At 59.4% G+C, this 19,747-nt stretch overlaps 2 protein-coding genes across 2 annotated transcripts; one reads left to right on the top strand and one right to left on the bottom strand.

The window, feature by feature from the left end:
* LOC112949638 (protein TENP-like) lies at window positions 1–4,418 on the bottom strand. The gene is made up of 15 exons (XM_026042086.1): window positions 4,310–4,418; window positions 3,958–4,057; window positions 3,366–3,470; window positions 3,062–3,199; window positions 2,565–2,610; window positions 2,374–2,434; window positions 2,103–2,194; window positions 1,774–1,944; window positions 1,573–1,614; window positions 1,337–1,501; window positions 1,040–1,107; window positions 754–799; window positions 563–626; window positions 389–465; window positions 1–245 (listed from the first exon to the last, which is right to left on the bottom strand). The coding sequence occupies exons 1-15, from the start codon at window positions 4,416–4,418 to the stop codon at window positions 177–179; spliced, it is 1,353 nt and encodes a 450-aa protein (XP_025897871.1). The 3' UTR covers window positions 1–176.
* Window positions 4,419–7,513: 3,095 nt separating this feature from the next.
* Window positions 7,514–12,710, top strand: BPIFB6 (BPI fold containing family B member 6). The gene is made up of 15 exons (XM_026041972.1): window positions 7,514–7,622; window positions 7,941–8,040; window positions 8,610–8,714; window positions 8,916–9,062; window positions 9,527–9,590; window positions 9,914–9,974; window positions 10,074–10,162; window positions 10,261–10,437; window positions 10,613–10,666; window positions 11,065–11,235; window positions 11,360–11,427; window positions 11,510–11,555; window positions 12,135–12,198; window positions 12,354–12,430; window positions 12,621–12,710. Exons 1-15 carry the CDS (start codon window positions 7,514–7,516, stop codon window positions 12,708–12,710), a joined length of 1,422 nt encoding a protein of 473 aa, XP_025897757.1.
* The last annotated feature ends 7,037 nt before the right edge of the window (window positions 12,711–19,747 follow it).

Raw genomic sequence — 19,747 nt, 5'->3', positions numbered from 1 at the left:
TGCTGTTATTTCCCTAAATACAAGAAAGTGACGTTTAGTAAAGAAAGAGAAAAGGGTTTTTATAGCATTGCACGCAGGAAGAAAAYGTGAAACTTGGTTTAAGAGCCCGCAGAGCAACTTTGCAGAGCAGCTTTGCTGCCAGTGCCCTGCAGGCGCAAGGACGTGGGCAGCAGCCTTCAGCCGACCACGCTCTGCCCTCCGCTTCTGGGCTGCAGCCTGAGGTTGCAGGGGATCAGCACGTAGTCCTGAGCGGGGCAGAAAGCGGCGCTGGGGGCGCGGCCGGGCCCCGTTAACCCGCGGGCTCTGCCCCAATTTCTTGCTCGTTTTTCACGGTCCGGGGGGGCGTGGGATGCCCGCCGCTTGCGCCGCTACCCGCCCGCGTTCCTACCTTGTGGATGACGACGCTGGCGTCAGTGTAGACGAAGTTGGACGCGTGGGGCAGGTAAATCCCTTCACTGAGGACCTCTAGGGAAGGGGAGGGAAAGGGCCCCGCTCCGTGTGGGCCCCGTCCCGGCGTGGTGGGGGGCGCGGGTTCCCCGGTGCCACCCCGGGGGGTCCTCACCATTCATCCGCGCCAGCACCCCGTCGCGAAGGGCCGGCACGAAGAGCTCCTCCAGCAGAGCAGCCTGCGCGGGGGGACGCCCGCTGAGCCCCCAGCCGGCCTCCGGTGCTGCGGGGAGGCCGGGCCGGCGCCGCCGCAACGCTCCCGGTCCCCGGGGAGCCCGTTCCCGGCCCCAGCTGCGCGGCACCTACCGGCACGGGGCCCACGTCGGAGGCAGCCAGGCTCAGGTCCATGTCCCTGCAAAACAAAGCGGCGGAGGCTGGGGATGGCGGGGAYGCCCCTGGGGCAAGAAGCTTCGTCGGAGGGTTGAGGCCGGAGGCGGGTGAGCGGCACAGCTAATGGAGCCCTGGGCTCTTGCTGGTTCCCTTGGGATGGAGCTGCCTGTGCAAGGGCCGCAGCGCGAGGGAAAGGAGCCCCCGGGGCTGCTCGGCCCCGGCAGCGCCCGCGGAGGCTGCGCCGGGGAGGCCGCTTGCTTACTCGATCGCTGCCGCGGACACCATCATCCTCACGTCGGCCACGCTAAGCAGGAGCCCCGCGGACATGTCCTGCGGGTAGAAGAGCGGAGGGAGAACCACAGCGCAGAGGAAGGGCCCCGTGTCCCTGCTGAGGGCTGGGCGGCAAGGAGCCCAGCTGGGCACGGCCTCGTGCAGCGCGTGGGAGCCCCAGGCTGCTGCAGACCGGGCTCAAGGCCGAGCTCAGCCCAGGTCAGACTCATTTACTATTAACCCGTGCTCCRGGCTGCGCAGAGGCCGTGGGCGCCGCGCGTTCACCCACCACATTCATGCTCAGGATGCTCTGGAAGTCCGGGGAGCCGATGCCGACGTGCGCCGTGAGGAAGAGCTTCAGCGTGGCGCTGCCTTCCTCCAGCACCACCCAGGGCGAGCTGCGGAAGGCCACGCGCAGCAGCACCGGCCGGTCCTCTTGGAAGAGGGAGCCCATCTGGGGCGGCGCGGCGGTCACGGGAGCCCCGTGCCAGCTCCCGCGCTCGCGGGGCGCGCGCCGTGACCCACCTGGCTGATCCTCTGCGCTATCGTGGCCGTGGTGAGCGGGCTCTGGAAGGAAAATGCAGCTCGGTACCTGCCCGGCTGTGACGGGGAGGAGCCGCTCCGTGTCCCGGTTGTCCCCTTCCCCAAGCAGCTCCATGGGGTGATGCACACGCGGCAGAGCAAGCTCTCGAGCTCGTCCCCTCCTGGCTCGCTCGCTGCACTCACCATGAGCGTCATGTTGAAGGCTCCCACCGTCTCCAGGGCGAAGAAGAAGCTGGTGTAGAAGTGCGTGGACAGCGCCAGGGTGAGGTGGGCAGCGCTGGCGCTCTCGGGCATAGTGAAGGGTGTGGGGCTGGCGGGCAGCGGCAGTGCCACCCCTGCCACCAGGAACGTCGTCTGCGGGGACACGGGATGGGGAGACGGTGCCGCGGGCCTCCGGGAGCAGCCGCTCCAGGTACCATGCCAGCACTGCCCGGGAGGCACCCCGGAGCCAGGCGGGCACCGCGGCGGGATGGGAGCGGGGCTGGCGCCGGTGCTGGAGAGCGGCCGCTTACCTGCAGGGACACGGTGACTCCCTGCTCGGAGATCACGGGGGCAGCCAGCGGCACGTAGCGGACCTGGCAGCTCGGGGTGACGGGGAACTGAGCTGTCAAACAGAGCGCGCACAGGCGGTGTTGGCTTCTGTCTGGTTATATCTCATTATACCTCTTATACCTGCAGCCCTGCTGGGCCTGTTGTTGCTGGGGAGAGGTCTGCCGGCCAGGAGCTGGGCGCCGGCACCGGCTCCCGGAGCCGCTCAAGGCAGCGAGGCCGAGGGCTCCTCACCTGTGAGCGAGGCGAGCTGCTCGTTGGGCAGGATGAGCAGCCTGGAGACCTCCACGCAGATCTGCGGCACAGGGAGCGGAGCGGCGAGGGAGGCGGCGGCGGAGCCGGGCGGGACGGGGCGCGCGGCAGCGCCCGCTGTGCCGCGCAGCTGCACGGCCCTGCCACCCACCGTCTCCACGGGCCGCACCCACCTTACTGACATCGAGCTCCTTGTCCACCTCCAAACTGGGAGACTTGCTGGGTGGAAATGAGGAAACAGGAGCTGTTATGTGAGGCACAGCCCCGGGAGCAGCAGCATCTTGGGCTGACCTGACAAGCACCCCAGGGGTTGTTCTCTTTACATCTTATAACATACTAAAGTACGATAACAGTTCAGAGCCCTAACACACTGCAGAACCATCACTGCACCTGCATGAAAAATGTTCATGCTACACTACTGAAAAAGACCTGCTCACTGATTGGAAAACAAAACTTTTAAGATAGTGTTTAAAAAAAAAGGGGAGGGGAAGTAGAATGAAGTTTCTTTTACAAAGATAAAGGTTTTGTRTTAATCTCTGTAAGCTATTTGACCATTTGTGGCTAATTGGTCACCTCATCTTTATGTGTAAGAACGTTTATCACCCAGTTACTTCTTTTTTTCCAGATCTCAGCCCTGTCCCCATCCCTGAACAGAGGCATGTGGGGTCACCTTTCTGCCTCCTCGGTGCTCTGCGTCTCCTCCATGGTGGGCTTGCAGGCGGTCGTGCTCAGCTCCAGGTTSCCCTCGGGATTCCTTTCCACCTGCAGGTCTGCCAGGATGGACAGTCTGACCACCTTGGAAGTCGAGCTGCGCCAAGAGAGGGGACGCGGATGGGCCGGGGCTGCTCCTTGCAGAGCTGCCCCCTCCACGAGCGGTTCCCTCGGTGCCGGCCCAGAGCAGAGCTCGGCTCAGCAGAGCTCGGCTCTGCTCTGATGCCAGCGAGCCCGTCCCCGGCGCCCGCTGCGGTCCTCACGGGGCGGTGACGACGCCGAGGTCTGCGTCGATGCTCAGCCGCAGCCCCGCGTCGGGGATGAGCGACAGCGACAGGTCCACGACCTTCACGGAGTCGATCTGGTTCCTGGCGGAGCAGCAGCAAAGGCGTCAGGAGACCGGCCCCGCGTGGTCCGGGTGGGATACGGAATACGTGGATCTGGGCAYGGGGCTGCAAGGACTGCTTGGTCCTGAAGGCTAATGCAGGCCCTCGCCTGCTTTATAAACAGGTAATAAAGCCTCGCAGCAGGCACGTCCTGTGCACTGCTCCTGGGAACGCAAGAGAAAATTGGCCTGAATTTGTTTTCCTGCTAATAGTACTTGTCCCGCTGGCCACTCACGTGCGTTTTCACCTTCTCTGTTTAAGCGCCATATATTTTCCAAATCTGAGCACTTTTTGTGCCACTTATTCTGTTTGGTTTAGCTGCTCAGGCTGCAACAGCAGCAATGAAACTGAATGAATGAAACACTGACACCCGTGAGGACTTTGGTCCTGTCTGGGCGATGCCCTTGGTAGCTGTCACCAGAGCAGCGGTGAACGGGGCAATGTCATCGGGGCAGAGCCGGGGACTCACCGGGTGGGCTTGGGGGAGCCGAGGAGCAGGTCCGAGACCCTGGGCGCCATCAGGTCCTGCGCCAGGATGGTCTCCGCGTGCTGCTTGGAGACCTGAGCCACTGTGCGGCACAGCAGACACCCCGTCAGACCTTCCGGAAYGGGCGGTCTCCGGGGCAGAGCAAGCGCTGCGCTCGGCCCCGGTGACACATTTCTGCCTCCTATAAATCCTACTGCTGCTAGCTATAGAAAGAGGGTAACGAGAAGGAGCTGGGCAAAGGCAGAAATTCCCGAGGAGCCGAGGCGGAGGCGCTGGGCGAAGCGCTGCAGCCCCGCTTGCGGGAGCGCAGCCTCGCCGCGGCCAGCGTACTCACGGTAGCCGAGCCCCGCCGGGGTGAGGATCCCGCCGCAGTCGGGAGCCCCGCTGGCCAGCGCTGCTGCCAGGAGGCCCAGCACGATGCCCAGGGCGCACGTCCTCGCCATGGCGCCTGCGGGACACGCGCAGCCGCGTCCGGACCCGCCGCGAGCGGCAGCTTCCAGCGCCAGCTCCCAGCCGGGCTCCTGCTCCGGAGCCTGCCCTTGGCCACGGATCCTCTGCTCCTCCTCAGCCTGACCCGCCTTKGCTTTGCTTTTTATTTCGTTTATTTATTTTTAAAAGCATGACTCTTGCAGCCCTTGAGGCTTCAAGGTACAAAAAGAAAGCTCAGCCTGGAAAACCTCCTGTGCGTATCTGAGCTGCAGGGGCGCTTGTGGCAGTATCGTGCCCAACGGATAATGCACCGTGACCTACAGCTGATAGAAACACCCGTAAATATACAGGAATCAGTCAGATAAAAAAAAAAAAGGAAGTTATGGAGGAGGCTAAAGGAAAATTAAAAAGTGAGACTATCTTCTGAAACCCTCTGAAAACATTGTAGAATTGTTTATAGGGCTCTTGCAATATTAAGAAAATAAGCAATTTGAAAGGCTTAACCTGTTTATAAAAAAAGTCGCATTTGTATCAGTCTTTGCAGACAGGACCTTACACAGCCAAACTAAAGGAATACAAGCCATGCTTAGCTCTATGTATTCATTTCATAAACGCATCTTTACCTTTTCTAGCCGATCTTGCCATTCCTCTTAGCCCGTGTCTTGCTGTGGCCGTGTGAAGGGATCCCGTGTGCTTTATATACCTTCATAGCCAGCTTGATGAGGGCAGAAATTGGCAAAGAGGAGGCTGCTCTGGGGGTAGGCACTTTGTTTTATATACCATGTTTATTGTTTTTCCATATGTTTGATTACATTGGCCATTGACCTAACAAGGTAAAATATTGAACTGCAGGTGTTGGGGCAGGTTGCCTTTTATTGTGGAGTTTTCAAGCGGCACAAAGAAAGGTCTGCACGGAGGGTGCCAAGAAACCAAACACTGGTCAAGGCGAGCGCTCGTGCAGCTCTCCTTGCTCTTATTCTTTCTCTTTTCCTCATGTGTGTGACACCAACTTTGAGGCATGGTGAGTCTTCCCGAAAGGGTTAAATTGCCCGTTTTTGTCCACATCCCTGGCCTATGGGACATCCTGTTCGGCGCTTGTTGATACACCTGCCCTGCATGGGCCGTGGCCATTGTCCTTTGTGCGCGACCTGGGTGAGTTATTGGGCTCCGGTTCCAGGTGCATCTTGACACGTTCGGGGGAGCCTTTGGGTCTCACTCGCCCTTTGGAGCTTTCCTTCTCGCTGGGACAGAGGGATGCTGAGAGGAAAGGCTGAGTTCCAGCCGCGTTGTGCATTTCCATTGAAAGTATCCAAAAAAAAAAAAAAAAAAAAAATGTGTCAGGAGAGAATACCAAGCTGCAGACCCAAAAGCCTATGAGGGACGGAGCAGAATTTACACTCTGATACCAATGTACGCAGCCCATTTAGAGGCAACAAACGTGTTCAAAAAAGTAAATCCTTTGGCAAGATTGTAAACGGCAGATGAGTTTCCTGGGGTTGGGAGAGGCGTCTGGGGCATGTTGCATTGCCAGGGACACGTACAGGACTTGAAAGCATCTCCGAGAAATGAGTCTCTGGTGTTTTGTGGAGCAGTAGCTGGAAACCGCCCCCCTGTTCAGCCTCGCTCCAGGGCAGCTGATACCGGTAGCTCTTTCCCAAGCAGCACTGGAGATTTATCCGTGAATCGTTGTTATCATTTACAGCAGCACAAGAGTCCAGGGATAAAGCGAAGGGCAAGGAAGGCGCCCTGGTGCTTACACATGGATTTTCTTCTCCTGAGGAGCTGTTCTGTACCTGGCAGCCCGGGTGGAGGTTTAATTACATGTCAGCTCAGAGCCTAATGACTGATCAAGTTACCAGCACAAAAGGGTCTTTCTGGCCCGATGGGCTGTTAAATGGGAGTTATCTATAAATCTTACTTTCCTCTTAGATAAGATGTAAATCTTCTTGTCTCTCCTTAGTGGTATACTGATGACTCTTTGCTAAGAGGAGCCTAATGACAGATTAAGCCTCCTGACAGACTATATAGAAATGAAGGGAAGGAATAAAGGGCTGGGTGCTGCGAGATCTCCTGAGGTGGCAATGCAGGCAGACTTGGTAGCCTCATTGCAGCCCTATTGGGATGGGCAGGAATATTGGGGCAGGAATATCTCAGCTTCCACTGAGCGACGGGCTGAGCCCTCGGCCGCTCTCAGGCATCGGCTGCCTTTGCTGGGCAGGAGTGTGAGCCACCAAACCGGGTGGGAAGCACCCAGTGCCTGTGTCCCAGAACCAGAACTCCCCGCAATGCGCCTTCCTCTGCTATGTTGTTAAACGGATGGTTTTTCTCTTTCAGACCCAACGTGCAGAGCTCCCGGTGCCTCTTCCTGGGTGTTGAGCAAGAGAGCTGGCTTCATGCATGCTAAGAGCATTCACTTGATACCTGAGGCTCAAGAACTTAGCCAGACTTTCAAATTTATTAGCGAAATTATTTATGTTGGAAGATGTCAGAAACACAGGGATTAGTTTTAAATCAGCGTAATTACTCAACCCTTTAATCCTTCATTTTTTCTCCCTCTTTCAGGCAGGATTTTCATATATATAGGCTGCTTGTTGCCTGTGCAGCGAAGGCTGGTGCGCGCGTGGGCAGCCTTTGGGAAGGCTCCTCCAGGGCGACCTGCCGAGGTGGTCGGTGCGTTCCCTTGCAGAGCTGCTCTGGCCGGAGGGCTGCAGCTTGTGCCGTTAGGATGTGGGGCTTGGGGCTGTAGGGAGCCGGATCCGCGGGGTTTGGGGCAGGGGGTGGCCGGAGCGGGTGCGTCCTGGTGTCACTGCTGTGCCATGGCACTGTCCCGGTGTCACTGCTGCCCCATGGCACCGTGCCGGTGTCACTGCTGCCCCACGGCACCGTGCTGGTGTCCGGGCCGCTGCTCGGGTGCCCCTCTGATTTGGCTGGTGCTGCCCTGCTGCCTCGCACGGACCCTGTTCCGTTTCCTTGGGTGCAAGGGCAGAGCGCAGCCCTCAYCCGCATTCCCTCCTAGGGGACTCGCTCCTGCTACTCGCCCCTTTGTGCGGGTTTAAGCAGCGTGCCCGTTTCAGTGCCCGTGCTCGGGAGCAGCGTGCGGGCTCCGGAGATGCTGGGGCTCTGCTGCCTGGTGCTGCTCGGCGCCGGGCTGGCGCCGTCGCGAGGAGCTGGCCACCCGGGCGCCGTCCTCAGGATCGACATCGGCACGATGGACCGCGGTGAGCGGAGCGCGGCGCTGGCACCGGCCCCGCGGGGCCGCGGGCCTCGGGCGGCACCGGCTGTCACAGCTCGGGGCCATCGTCCCCTTCTGTGCGACCGGTGTCGTCACACGCGTTTCCAGCTGCCCCGTGCGGACCTGAGCCCTCCTTGTGCCTCTGTTTAACGGCACGGGGATGAGCTAATAACGCTGCAAAGGCTGTGATGGGTGGTTCAAAGTCCCCTCACTGTCCGGCACAGTGTTGGCAGATGCACGTTTTGTGCTAAACTCACTTTTTTTTTTTTTTTTTTCTCTCTGTTTTCCTGTGGAAACGTGCCAGCAATCTCCACTGTGCTGGCTGAGAGTGATGTCCTTCAGAAAATGGCAGAGGAAGCAACCAAAAAAAAGCTGAACCCCAAACTCATCAAAGGCATCTCGGGGTGAGTTGCAATCCGTGTGTTGCACCGGGAGCCGGGGCTGCAAACTGCAAAATGAAAGCAGCAGGTTGAGAAGCGGCAGCCTGGAGGCAGAAACAAATCACTGCCCACTAACAAGTGTGATATTAAAGCTGGTGATTTTCTGCATGGCTGTGTCCGCAAATACATGGAGGAGCGATAAGTTAAAGGCAGCAAAGCATGTCAGCTGCGGCTTCAAAGCCGGCTGGAGATCGCTGCCGCTGGGCTCTCGGCACCGCGTTCCCCCGGATTTTGGGCACAATATCCTGAGGGATACCCAGAATTTCTGGAGGATTTCAGCTATCTCTGAATAATTTTGTACAAAAGAATGGAGGGATTTTAAATACTAAAATGTCATTTTCATTTTTCTTCTTAAATCAAATATTGCCGTCTTATGAGGAAGCCTACTTTCAAATTTTAAATTTGATCTGAATAGAAGAATGTTTAACCAAAAGGCGAAGGGAGAAAGCTGCTAACTGCAGTATTGTGATGGATGGTTCTGGTTTGAGAGCTCAGGCTGTTCTACCTGCAGCTCTTTCCCTCCGCTTCTGCAGGGTGAAGGTGAAGGGCATCGAGCCCCCCGTGATCCGGCTGGGGCTCTGCCCGGGCACGGGGCTCTCCATGGCGGTGCTGGTGCGCATGACCATCGCCGGGAAGAGGTGAGGGGGGCCTGGCGCAAAGGGACCCGGCTTTGTCCTTTGGGCAGCACCTGGGAGAGCCCAGCGGGTGCAGACGATGCCCAATGCCCACCGGATTCTCCCAGGGTTTTCAGGAGCTTGGGGACGCCCCTGTGGCACTTTGGCTCCACTGGCAGGGCCCCGGCCTTTGTCCCGTGTTGTCTGTTTTAATTTTCTTTGCAGCTTTATGGGGGGGTACATGGAGATCACGCTGGCAGCCAACATGACCGTGCAGGGCCGGCTGGCCCAGGACGCGCTGGGCACCCCCCGGTTCCGCTCGGAAAACTGCCGCATCGCGCTGATCAGCGTCAAAACCAACCTGCCCAACCAGTGAGTGCCGGGCAGCCCTGTCCCGCTGCCGCGGAACCTCGTGGGCCTCAGAGCCACTAGCACCCAGCAGGTGCCCCCGGGCCTTTGTAGATGGAAACCTCTCGGTACGCACGTGTGCGTTTGTGCAGAAGCCGGGCGCTCCTCGCTGCAAACGTGTGCTCAGTGGAGAGCCCGCTTTTTCCACTAAAAACCCCCAAAATGCTCCATGCGCAAATGCAGGCCAGCCCCGCTGACCTGATGTGAGGACCCCTGGCATGAGCCCTCATTTCAGCGCTGTTCTCCTGCACTGGCTTAAAACCAGAAGGTTTTAAATCTCACCATTTGTGAGAATTGTAAATAGAGACGCTCTCTTGCACGAGCCATGCGGCGTGTGAGGGCCAGTCTGTGCCGGACAGGGGTCCTTAGCGCTGGGCTTTGGTGCAGCTGCACCGGAGCTGCGTGGCTGAGCCGCTCTCTCCGTCCAGCCTCCTGCCCAATGTCTTCGACAAGTTTCTGGACAGGACCCTCCAGAAAGTGCTGCCGCCTCTGGTGAGTCCCGTCCTCCTGGGTGCTTGTTTGCCAGAGATCTCTACCTGTCCACTGCTCGGTAGCAGTTTCCTTAGTTTGCCAGCTCCAGCAGCGTGCAGATTGCTAAAAGGGAACATTTTGGGCATCTAGTGACTGAGCATGGCCTTTTCCTTCCCTCGGTTTAGATGAAGTTTAGCCCAGAATAACTGATGCAGTTCAGGATATAGAAAGCTGAGAGCAGCCTTGCTGTGTGCAGCTGCGAGCGGAGGGTCCCGGGGCCYGGTGGTGCTGGGGGCGGCCGGCTCCGTGCAGGGCTGTCTCACGAGCATCCCCCTCCTTTGCAGCTGTGTCCAGCTGTGGATGCGGTGCTCAGCCTGCTGAATGCAAAGCTGGCCACCTTGACCGGTAAGTCGGCAGCTCCCGCTCGCCCTTTCCCGGGGCAGAGCTGCAGAGACGTCCCGCGGAGCAGGCAGGTGGCTTGAAAATGCCCTTCATCCCCTGCAGCCGAGATGCCCCTGGGGCTGGCGGGCACGCTCCGCTACGCCCTGCTGCCCGCTGCAGTGAATGAGGCCTTCATACGGCTGGATCTGAAGGTGAGAGCTGCCGCCCCGGGGTGTCCGTGCCGCCCCTCCGCTCACCTGCAGGAGCTCCTGTCCTGCCCCTCACCTGCCTGTTTTTGCTGCCCTTTTAGGCCATTCTGCGCCGAAAGGACGGAAGTGAGTCGGAGCTCCCTGCCGAGCAGCCGCCTCTCCCCGCTCTGCCCCCGAAGCCGGCGGCTGCGACGCAGCTCGTGCTCTCGGCCGCGCTCCTGAGCGCCACGCTGCGCGCGCAGCCGGGCGCCTTCGCGCTGGACGTCACCGACACCATGGTGGGTGGCGGCGCACGAGGACGGAGCAGGCCGCTCCCCGGAGTCCTTGGGYGCAGAGCAGCCTCCAGCCCGGGGGGCCCAGCCCCAACTCGCTGAGTTTGCCGCCTCTCTGCTCCCTCCCCTGCCCGCTCGGGCCCCAGAGCCAGCGCATTGATGAGCAGTGATTTATTGGCAGGTTCTTGGGCTCCCGCCGCTGGTGACATCAATGCTGGGCACCCTCATCCCTGAGGTAGGTTAATACTACCGACCTCTGGGTCCTTCTGGGTGCTTTATGGCAGCAGAGAGTGCCAAGCCCCTTGGTGACTGAGTGCTGAGGTCCTTGGCAAGTGTGGGCAGAGTGTGCCAGGGCCCTCGGCGAGCATGTTGTGCCCCTTGAGAGCGTGTTGTGCCCCTTGGTGAGCACGTTGTGCTCGTGGTGGGCATGTTGTGMCCCTTGAGAGCGTGTTGTGCCCCTTGGTGAGCACGTTGTGCTCGTGGTGGGCATGTTGTGMCCCTTGAGAGCGTGTTGTGCCCCTTGGTGAGCACGTTGTGCTCGTGGTGGGCATGTTGTGCCCCTTGAGAGCGTGTTGTGCCCCTTGGTGAGCATGTTGTGCTCCTCATCGAGCAACCCCGTGCACCTCTCCCCAGGTGTCTGCAGTGCTGCCCCCATCGCAGCCGCTGTTGATCGCGATGCGGGCGGCAAGTGCCCCGCTGGTGACCGTCACCGCGCAGGCCGCCTCCGTGCGCCTCGCCAGCACAGCCGCCTTCGTGGCCAGCCCCGCCGGCGCAGCCCCGCAGCCGCTCTTCGTGCTGCACGTTGTGAGTGCCTGGCTGTGACTGGGGTCCTGTGCGTGGCCGTGGCTGGGACACCGTGCGTGGCCGTGGCCCCGCGTGGTGCCCCTGTGCCCGGAGCCGCCGCCGCAGCCGTGCCTTCCCCCCGCAGCGCTGCGAGCTGGGCGCGCGCTTCGCCGCCGGCGCGGGCAGGCTGCACGTCACCCTGGCGCTGCGCAGGTACCCGGCGGGCGCGAGGCTCCCCGGGGCGCGCGGCGCGGACGGCGCCGCTCCCTCCACGCCGCCCTCCCTTCCTCCGCAGCGTGGCCGGGCTGGCCGTGGCCGCCTCCTCCGTGGGCACCTTTGACGTGAGTTGGGCCGTGCTGGCCKGGAGCGGCGCTGCGATTGCAGCCGTGAACCTCTGCACCAATGGCTTTGCTAGCAGGAATTAACCCCATTTCTGTCRTTATCAGTAACAGTCCTACTTAAAAATAACAAGGCACTCAAATTAGAGTCAAAGATGCAGATGTTACTTCAAGGAAGAAGCTCCAAAAGACAGATTAGCCACCAGAACCGCTGGCCACGGCAGGACAGCCTGGGAAGGAGCCACCCCTGCCCCGCGCTGGTGCCTGGGACATTTGTCACCGTAAATGTGTCCCCCAAAGCCAGCACCAACGTGTCTGCAACCTCCTTCCTTGTCCCCTAATCCCATGGGGACACACACGTGTTCMAGGGGTCGCCAAATTGCCCAGAATAGCGAGGGCAGTGTGGGTGCTGGGGGAGGAGTCTCCTTTTGGGTGATTTTCATTGAAATTTAGAATTTCTCCAGTGCGCCCGGGGTGGTGGAGGGAGGCTCGGTGATCCCCGAGGTTTCGGGCCGCTCTGGGAAGGGCCCCGGTGCCGGYGCTGGTGCCGGGGGCCGCTCACGGTGCCACTCTCTGTTTCAGGAGCAGCCGCTGAGAGGGCTCTTGGCCGACGTCATCCACGTGGCCTACCTGCCGTCCATCARCGGTGAGCCCGGGACCCCACGGGGCTGCTCAGGGAAACGGTCCTTGCTTCTTTTCCTACCTACTGCTCCTACCTTTSTGGGGGGTGGCAACAGCGGGTATCCGTGACTTTGGCCCCCATTAAGTGCTGGTGCCAGTGGTGGCTGCTCTGTGTTTCAGAGGCACTGCGAGGCGGCATCCCGCTGCCCGAGCTGCTGGGCATGAGGTACGAGCGGGCAGCGCTGCGCGGCGCCCAGGTAGGCACAGAGCCCCTGCCCCGAGCAGAGCCCCTGCCCCACGTGGTGCCCCCTGCCCCACACAGAGCCCCTGCCCCACGTGGTGCCCCCTGCCCCACACAGAGCCCCTGCCCCACGTGGTGCCACCAGCACCCCCGGGCTCCCCGCCGCTGCTGCTGCTGCAGCCCTGCTCCTCCTCTCCAACCCGCAGGATGCGCTGGTGCTGGACGTGCCCACCGCCGCCAATGCCACCGCCAATGTCACCATGGCCACCAGTGCCACCGTCACCGCCGAGACCTGACATGCGGCGAGGAGGCAGCGAGAGCAGGGCCAGCACAGCCGGGGTGCTGCCCGCGGGTGCTTTGCTCGGCTTTTCACTGATTTGACCTTATTGGACTGAAATAAAATCCTAAGCTGGAATAAAATGACGCAGCACTGGCCTGGTTGGCCCTTTTGCTCCATGGGCTTTGCCACAGCGTGTCCTGGGCGTGCAGCAGAACAGCCCCACGAGAGGGGCCACGGGCTGCGTGTGGTGCCGTCCCCGGGGGTCCGTGGGGAGCCGTGGAGCTCCCCTCTGCCCACAGACCCACAGCGCGAGCCCAGGGGCTGCCTGGGTTTGTCCCAGACCTGTCATCATTYGGTGTCGCTTTGCGCTTTTATCATGCGGCTGCAGACAGCAAGCCGCCATTCCCAAACTGCAAAGCCCAGTGCATTTAGCAAATATTATCTTTGGCTTTTGCGCGCACAACAAGAAGAATGAAAATGGTCAAAAATTTCCAGGCACCTTTTCATGTGCAGGCATCAGTCATCTGGTGCCTGCCCTAGGATTAAAGGTTAATGCTGAAAGGGACCCCGTATGCATCTGGCAGAAAGTAAACGCAGAAAACAAACACGTTTTGCTAAGCAGGATGAGTCACCCGTTACCATCGAGGCGGTTTTGGAGGCCACGAGCGCTGGGGAAGGCGCTGGTGCCTGGGCAGGGAGACGGGGGGAACAGGGATGCAGAAGGGGCAGGACGGGCCGGGCAGGGCCGGGGGGTCCCGTGGTGCTCGGCGGCTGCACGAGGCTCCCGCRGCCCCGTGGCGGGACCTAAATCCCACCCCAGTCCGGGCTGGGGTTCTCATGGCACCCGGGCTACTTGGTTAGGGCTACTTAGGGCTCGTGGAGCACCCCGGGGTGTATATTAGTGTTTCTCCAGTGCCTGGTGTTGTGCTTTGCTGCTGCTCGGCTGCTATCCGTCCCACGCTTTTAGTTCACGGATTGCAGGTAATTGCACGTCCTTAGTAAGTCGGTGATAAGCCTGGCTCTGATGGGACTGGAGTGATGCAGCCGAGCGGTTCTCCCRGTGATGGAGGCTGGGTGCAATTAGGGCTGCTTTAGAAAAGATCGTTGTGCTCCTAAAATCATCCTCAGGAGGCTCTCGCTGCGGGACGGTGGGTGCTGAATGCACCTTATTCGCCTGCACACGCTAGCGGACACGGCAGGCGCTGGCCTCGCAGTGCCCGTAAGGAACGGCCTGGAAAGGACTGTGAGCAGCAAGGGACACCAGGGGAAAACGCAGCTCCCTGCTGGGGGGCTGCCCGGCCCCTGTCGGCAGCAGCTTCCTTGTTGTTCTTATCTTAGCTGATAAAGAATTGAGCAGCCTGAGCCCAAGTTTCCTTATGAAGAAGGAAAATGCATTGAACTCCTGCAGGCTGCCCTCGGAGGAGCGATCCAAGCAGGAAATCTCAGGCGGCACCTATTTATTCTTGCATGAGACAATTGATGGCACTGCCAAGTGGCAGGGCCGGCTCAGCCGCACGTGCTGCTCGTGGGCACATGCACGAGGCAGCGGGTGCAGCTTGGGGACCCCCATGGGGACCCAGGGCCGGACCCTGTGCTGTGCCAGCTGGATGGGCTCTCCTGTGTAACCCAAASAGAATGGGATCATTCTTAAACCAGGGCTCGTGTCGAGGTGTCCCCAGGCACCCGCTCCCTGCCCGGCTGACACCCGTGCCCATGCAAGCAGCGGTGACGGTGGCACACGGGCCCTGTCCCCAGCGCTGCTCCTCAACAACCACTTTTAATGACAATTTGCTCATTATTTTGCCCACGTCTCAGCACTACCTGCTCCTCTCTTGTTAATGTCAAGATCTCCAGCACTTCTCCGGGCTATGTCACGGTTCCTGCCTGCCCTCACTTTTCAATTTCCTGCTCTGCAAGCATCAAAGCCGCGCTTATTCACAGCGTTCCCGTTCTTCTCCCTTTGAACGAGCCCGGCCTGATTTAGCCTGCGGTTCTGCCTTTGTGCGCAGGTTGGTCTTGGTGTTTACTGGGCTGCGCAGGCTGTTTTGGTGTGGACGGGACCTCGCAATGGACCTCACAAYAGGAGGCTCCTTGCGGGAATCCGCTTCCCTTCTGCTGAAATGTTTAACCATCGGGGAGCTCTGCGCGCTGCAGCAGCTGCTGAGCAGCCCAATTGCAGCCGTGCTGCAAGGTCGCTGCACCCGAGCTGTCCCRCAGCGCCCAGATATCCCTTCCCAGGGCTGACCTTGTCTCGCGCCTTTTCTTCTGCTAATTCGGGGTGTGGGCAGCGATTGCCCAAAGTGCCAGGTGGCCGGGAGGGCTGATAACAAAATACCGCCTCSTTAACGCACTCCTCCAGTTTATCAGATGTCCTGATCCGCCCTTGGCAGCGGGGTTTGTGCTCCAGAGGCCCCCGGCCGATCCGGTTGCAGGGAGAGCCCCAGCACCTTAAGTAAATTGGCATCTCGGTCATCCCTTCCCTGGCCTTTAGCTAAGATATTTTCTCAAAGCTGTGCTTAGTGCATGGCAAAAGCTGGCTAATCTCCTGGAAATGCTTCTTTCCAAGTTTGCAGAAAGTATTAACCCCAAGCAGGYGCTTTGCTGAGCTGCCCTGGGAGCTGCCCTCGGCACCACCGCTGCTGAGCAGGACAACCCTTGATGCGGCCTGGTGGCCTCCCTGCCACCGCAGCCTCTGCTCCGCTGAGGCCCAGCCTCTCTCTGCGTGTCCCGGGATGTCATCCCGTGTTGCTCCATGGCCTGCAGAGACGGGCTGTTTTTCCCTGCCTGAAGAGCTGCCTTTGTGCTGCAGCTCCAGGTAATCCAGGTCAGCACCGGGAGCAAGAGCAGGGACAAACTGGCACAACCCTATGGACACRTGTGGCTCAGCAGAAGGTTCTCTCTTTCTCCTGCTTGTAAAAGTATATTTTGCAGTTTATAAAAGTGAAATTTTACAAGCAGGAATGAGTAATGCTGCAGGAGGAGGGCCACAGCATCCCCACTGCCTCCAGAGCATCGGCTGGCGGAGCGGCCGCCCCGGCGGCTCTCGGTGTCCCTGTGGGGACAGGAGCTCCTCAGGGCTCCAGCGCCCGGCTCCCGACCAGGCGCTCCCGGAGAGGGGCTTTATTGCACTGCTATCTGATGTGCAGCTCTCCGTGCACGTCAGTTTTCCCGCAGTCGCTCCGGGCCACTCAGTGACCGAGTCGGTGATAACGTCGTCCCGCTTAGGCCGCTGCAGCGTTTATGTGTGGGATGGTTTTGCTCCAAAGAGCCCTTGCGCTCGGTGCATCCATGGAGAGGTGACACTTCACCAATGTGGGTGCTCACGGTGGCGCGGGTCTGAGGCAGGAAGCCTTTTCCCTCCGTTACCAAATAGATCTGGAGCTGTCCCGTTGGTTCGGGAAGCTGCAGGAGTGTGGAGCGGGAATGCCAGGCTTGGGACACTGCCCCGGCCAGGGCAGCACCAGGGTCTGCTCCCATCTCCGCACCGATGCCGAGCAAGGTGCTGCACCGAGCAGCTGAAACGCAGCACATGCCCTGCACGGACCTGCTGTGGGGAACGTGACACTCTAGACACTCTAGACAAGCTTGAGAAAACCCTGATTCCAGCCCCAAAAGAAAAGGAAAAGAAAGAAAAGATGATGTGGAGGGTTTGGTAGGAAAAAGAAAAGAAAGAGAAGATGGTGTGGAGGGTTTAGTGGAACATGATCTTTCCACCATCTCCATGTGCTGGTATTGCAAGAAGAGCAACCCCCAGACACAGCACAGGGGTCTGCCTACAACCCGGAGGGACCCCAGCCCCAGCCCTGGCCTGGCGGCCGCCTCTGCTCTCGCTGGCCGTTGCTCAACAACTTACCTAACTTTGAACATCTATAAAGAAATATTTGCATTGGAAGTCACCAGAAACCATATAGTGTTTGCTTTACTCCCCACCAATTATTCYGATGTCCTCGATGACATCAGTGGCCCCGCTCCTGCTGTGGTGTCTGGTATATAAGGCTCCGTGGCCGGGGCAGCTCCAGAAGACGAGGACAGCGGCTGGAGAGGTTCTCACAAGCAGGACACTGGCCAGGTATGAGCAAAACTGCTCCCTGAGAGCATCCCCCGAGCTCCTGCTCGGCAAAGACAAATACCTCCAAAAGGGGAACTCTTCATGTTCGTTTGTGCTCATCACGTCCACAGGTATCTTGKTTTTTAACAGAATTTGCTCTTCCAGCCGCTGCGTGGTCAGTGAGAAGCTGCTCCCGCCCTGAGCGCCGCTGGCCCCACGTGAGTGTTCATCCTATTGCCCGTCCTTGAAGAACAAAGGGTATCTCATGATTTTCATAAACAATTATTGGTTAAATTATTTTTGGCATAACTCTATTATCTGGGATAGGTTTATACCTGAGATGAATGAGACCTTTCATGCTTATTTTGATTCTTTTTGATGTGCTATTTACATTTAAATGGATTGGGAGCAGTGAAGTCCATTACAATTCTTGAATAAATGCTACTTCTAGTTGTAGGACCCATAAAAATCCAGGAAATATTTCTGTGGCTCTGAAACTTTAAAATGATTTTCTCCATATTACCATCTTAGCAAAAAGAACTGCTCTGCAGAAAGCGGCCTCGGAGGCTGGGCGTTTGTGCAGAGACATTCCTGGTTTTCCTTTCCTCTGCCCTTCTCTTTCCTCAACCCGTTGGCTTGTGGTCGCCCTGCCAAAGCTTTACTGATTGCAATCGCTTTCCACAGTTCTCGGACCAAAGATGTCTAAGTTTTGGGCATTTTTCCTCCTCTGTGGCCTGCTGTCCCCTTCACAAGGACATCTTGGACAAATCCCTGTGGTTTCCCAAGTGGATAAAGAAATGCTAGAAAATGGTAAGTGCCTGGAAGGGATGGGGTTTTCTTTATTTTGAGACCAGTTGGAGACCAGGACCAGAGACCTCCTGCACTCTGCCTGTGCTCAGAAAAGCAGAAGTCAGCAGTAGGGATGATGCTGCTAATTTGCGCTTACAAAACACTTGGGACATGGGACTTGAGGGGCTTCACAGCCTCTGGTACCATCCTGGTCCTTGTGTAAAAGGAGGAAAGGAGGCGATGCCAGGCTGACCCAGCGTGTTTGTGCAGTGAATCTGCAGGGTTTGCGGTGACCTTCCTTCCATTTGTCCAGCTATTACAGGCTCACTTACCAAAGGCGACTTACTCCAAGGCGTCCTGGGTGGCCTCGTTGGCGGGGACCAGCTCAGCAGCCTCGTTGGTGGCCTCCTTGGTGGAGATGGTCTCGTTGGTGGCCTCCTTGGCGGAGATGGTCTCGTTGGTGGCCTCCTTGGCGGAGATGGTCTCGTTGGTGGCCTCCTTGGCGGAGATGGTCTTGTTGGTGGCCTCCTTGGTGGAAACGGTCTTGGTGGCGGCCTCCTTGGTGGAAGTGGTGGCGGCCTCCTTGGCAAGCAAGGTCTGCTGGGTGCAGTGCAAGGGCTCACGGGGTGAGTGACTGTGCAAAGTGAGGGTCTCTGAGTGGTGAAAGGAGGGGAAAGGAGGTTCTGGTCCATATCCTGCAGCGTGGTGCCACGTGAATTCCCTTTCCCTTCATGGGCGGGTTCCTAATCAAGCCCTGGGGAGGTGCTGTGTGCAGCCAACCGCCCCATCCAGGTGCCTTGTGTCTGCCATGCRCATCCCTGGCCATCAGTCCCCTCGATGGCCCAAGGCAGGGCACTGCAGCGGGGGCTGCAGGTGCATAGGGGACGTGTCCCGGAGCTGAACCGCAGCGTCCTCCCCGTGTGCTGGGGGGACCCAGGACACGTCCCCAGAGCGTGGGCTCAGCAAGGGTCACAGCGCCGGCGGGGCCGAGCCCACGGGTGGCCGGTTCCATGCGTGCTACGTCCCGCTGCTTCTTGGTTGCAGGCTGAAGATCGTGAACATCACCCTGCCCAGAATCACCCTGCGCTTCCTGCCGGGCATCGGCCTGGAGCTGAAGCTCTACACCCAGCTCACCATAGACGGCGGCTCGTGAGTACTTGTCCCCCCGGAGCCTTTGCACCGCCCCCGGGGCAGATGTGGGGCTCGCAGGACCGGGTTCCACCCCGCTGCAAAGCGGAGGGTTGGGACGTGTCCTTGCCAAGCCTTGTGTGTACACGGCGAGGGGAAACACCAGTGGGTCAGAAGTGTCCCCAACAGCGGCGTGGGGACAACGCGGGCTGTCCTGTGCAGCCGGGAGCCGCAGAGGGGCTGCCCCCCGATGCGAACGGGCGCTGCTCGCACGCAGGGCTGCGGGCGGGCTGCTTCGCGCCCAGGTGGAGGCCAACATTGTGGCCAGGGCCCGGCTGGCGCAGGACGCCTCGGGGGCGCTGAAGCTGGTCATCGAGGACTGCCGGACGCTGCTGGGGGACATCACCATCCGCCTGGGGTAGGTGCCCGCCTGCCGCGCGCGGGGCTGCTCTTGTGTCCGGCGCAGGGAGCCCGAGACAATGGTGCTTCCATTCATGTTTGGGCTCAAGTGCCATTAAAAATAGGCAATTTCTGGGTTATGCTTCAATCCTGAATGGGGCCACATTCTTAAGGCCAGTTTTTGTTAAAAATTAACAAAACCCAGGTCCTGAAGTACAAGYTGGGCAGTGCAGGGAGGCGTCGGGTCTCCCCTGTGCAGAGCACATCTGTTTCTGGTCGCTCATTCCCGCCTCCTCTCTCCTCCTCTTTTCCCGTTCTCCAGACCCAAGCTGCCGGTTCTGGACCAGGCTCTCAAGAGTGTCCTGGGCGGCGTCCTGCCCAAGCTGGTAAGTCGGCAAGTGCCGCGAGCTGCGGGTGGCTCCTGGGGGCGCGCGGGGACCTGACCCACCGCTGCCCGCAGCTCTGCCCCGTCGTGGACACCGTGCTCGGCGTCGTCAACTCGCTGCTTGGCACCGTCTCTTGTGAGTGCTGGGCACCCTCCCCTGCTCGGCCCCGTGTGCTCCCGTGCATCTGCCCTGCTGGAGCTGGAGCTCCTCCTTCCTTCCTTCCTTCCTTCCTTCCTTCCTTCCTTCCTTCCTTCCTTCCTTCCTTCCTTCCTTCCTTCCTTCCTTCCTTCCTTCCTTCCTTCC

This window comes from Nothoprocta perdicaria, unplaced genomic scaffold, assembly GCF_003342845.1.
Source record: "Nothoprocta perdicaria isolate Ctin4 unplaced genomic scaffold, notPer1 scaffold_3, whole genome shotgun sequence".
Lineage (NCBI taxonomy): Eukaryota > Metazoa > Chordata > Aves > Tinamiformes > Tinamidae > Nothoprocta > Nothoprocta perdicaria.
Note: the sequence above shows the minus strand (reverse complement) of the source record. Positions and strands in the feature narration are given on the sequence as shown.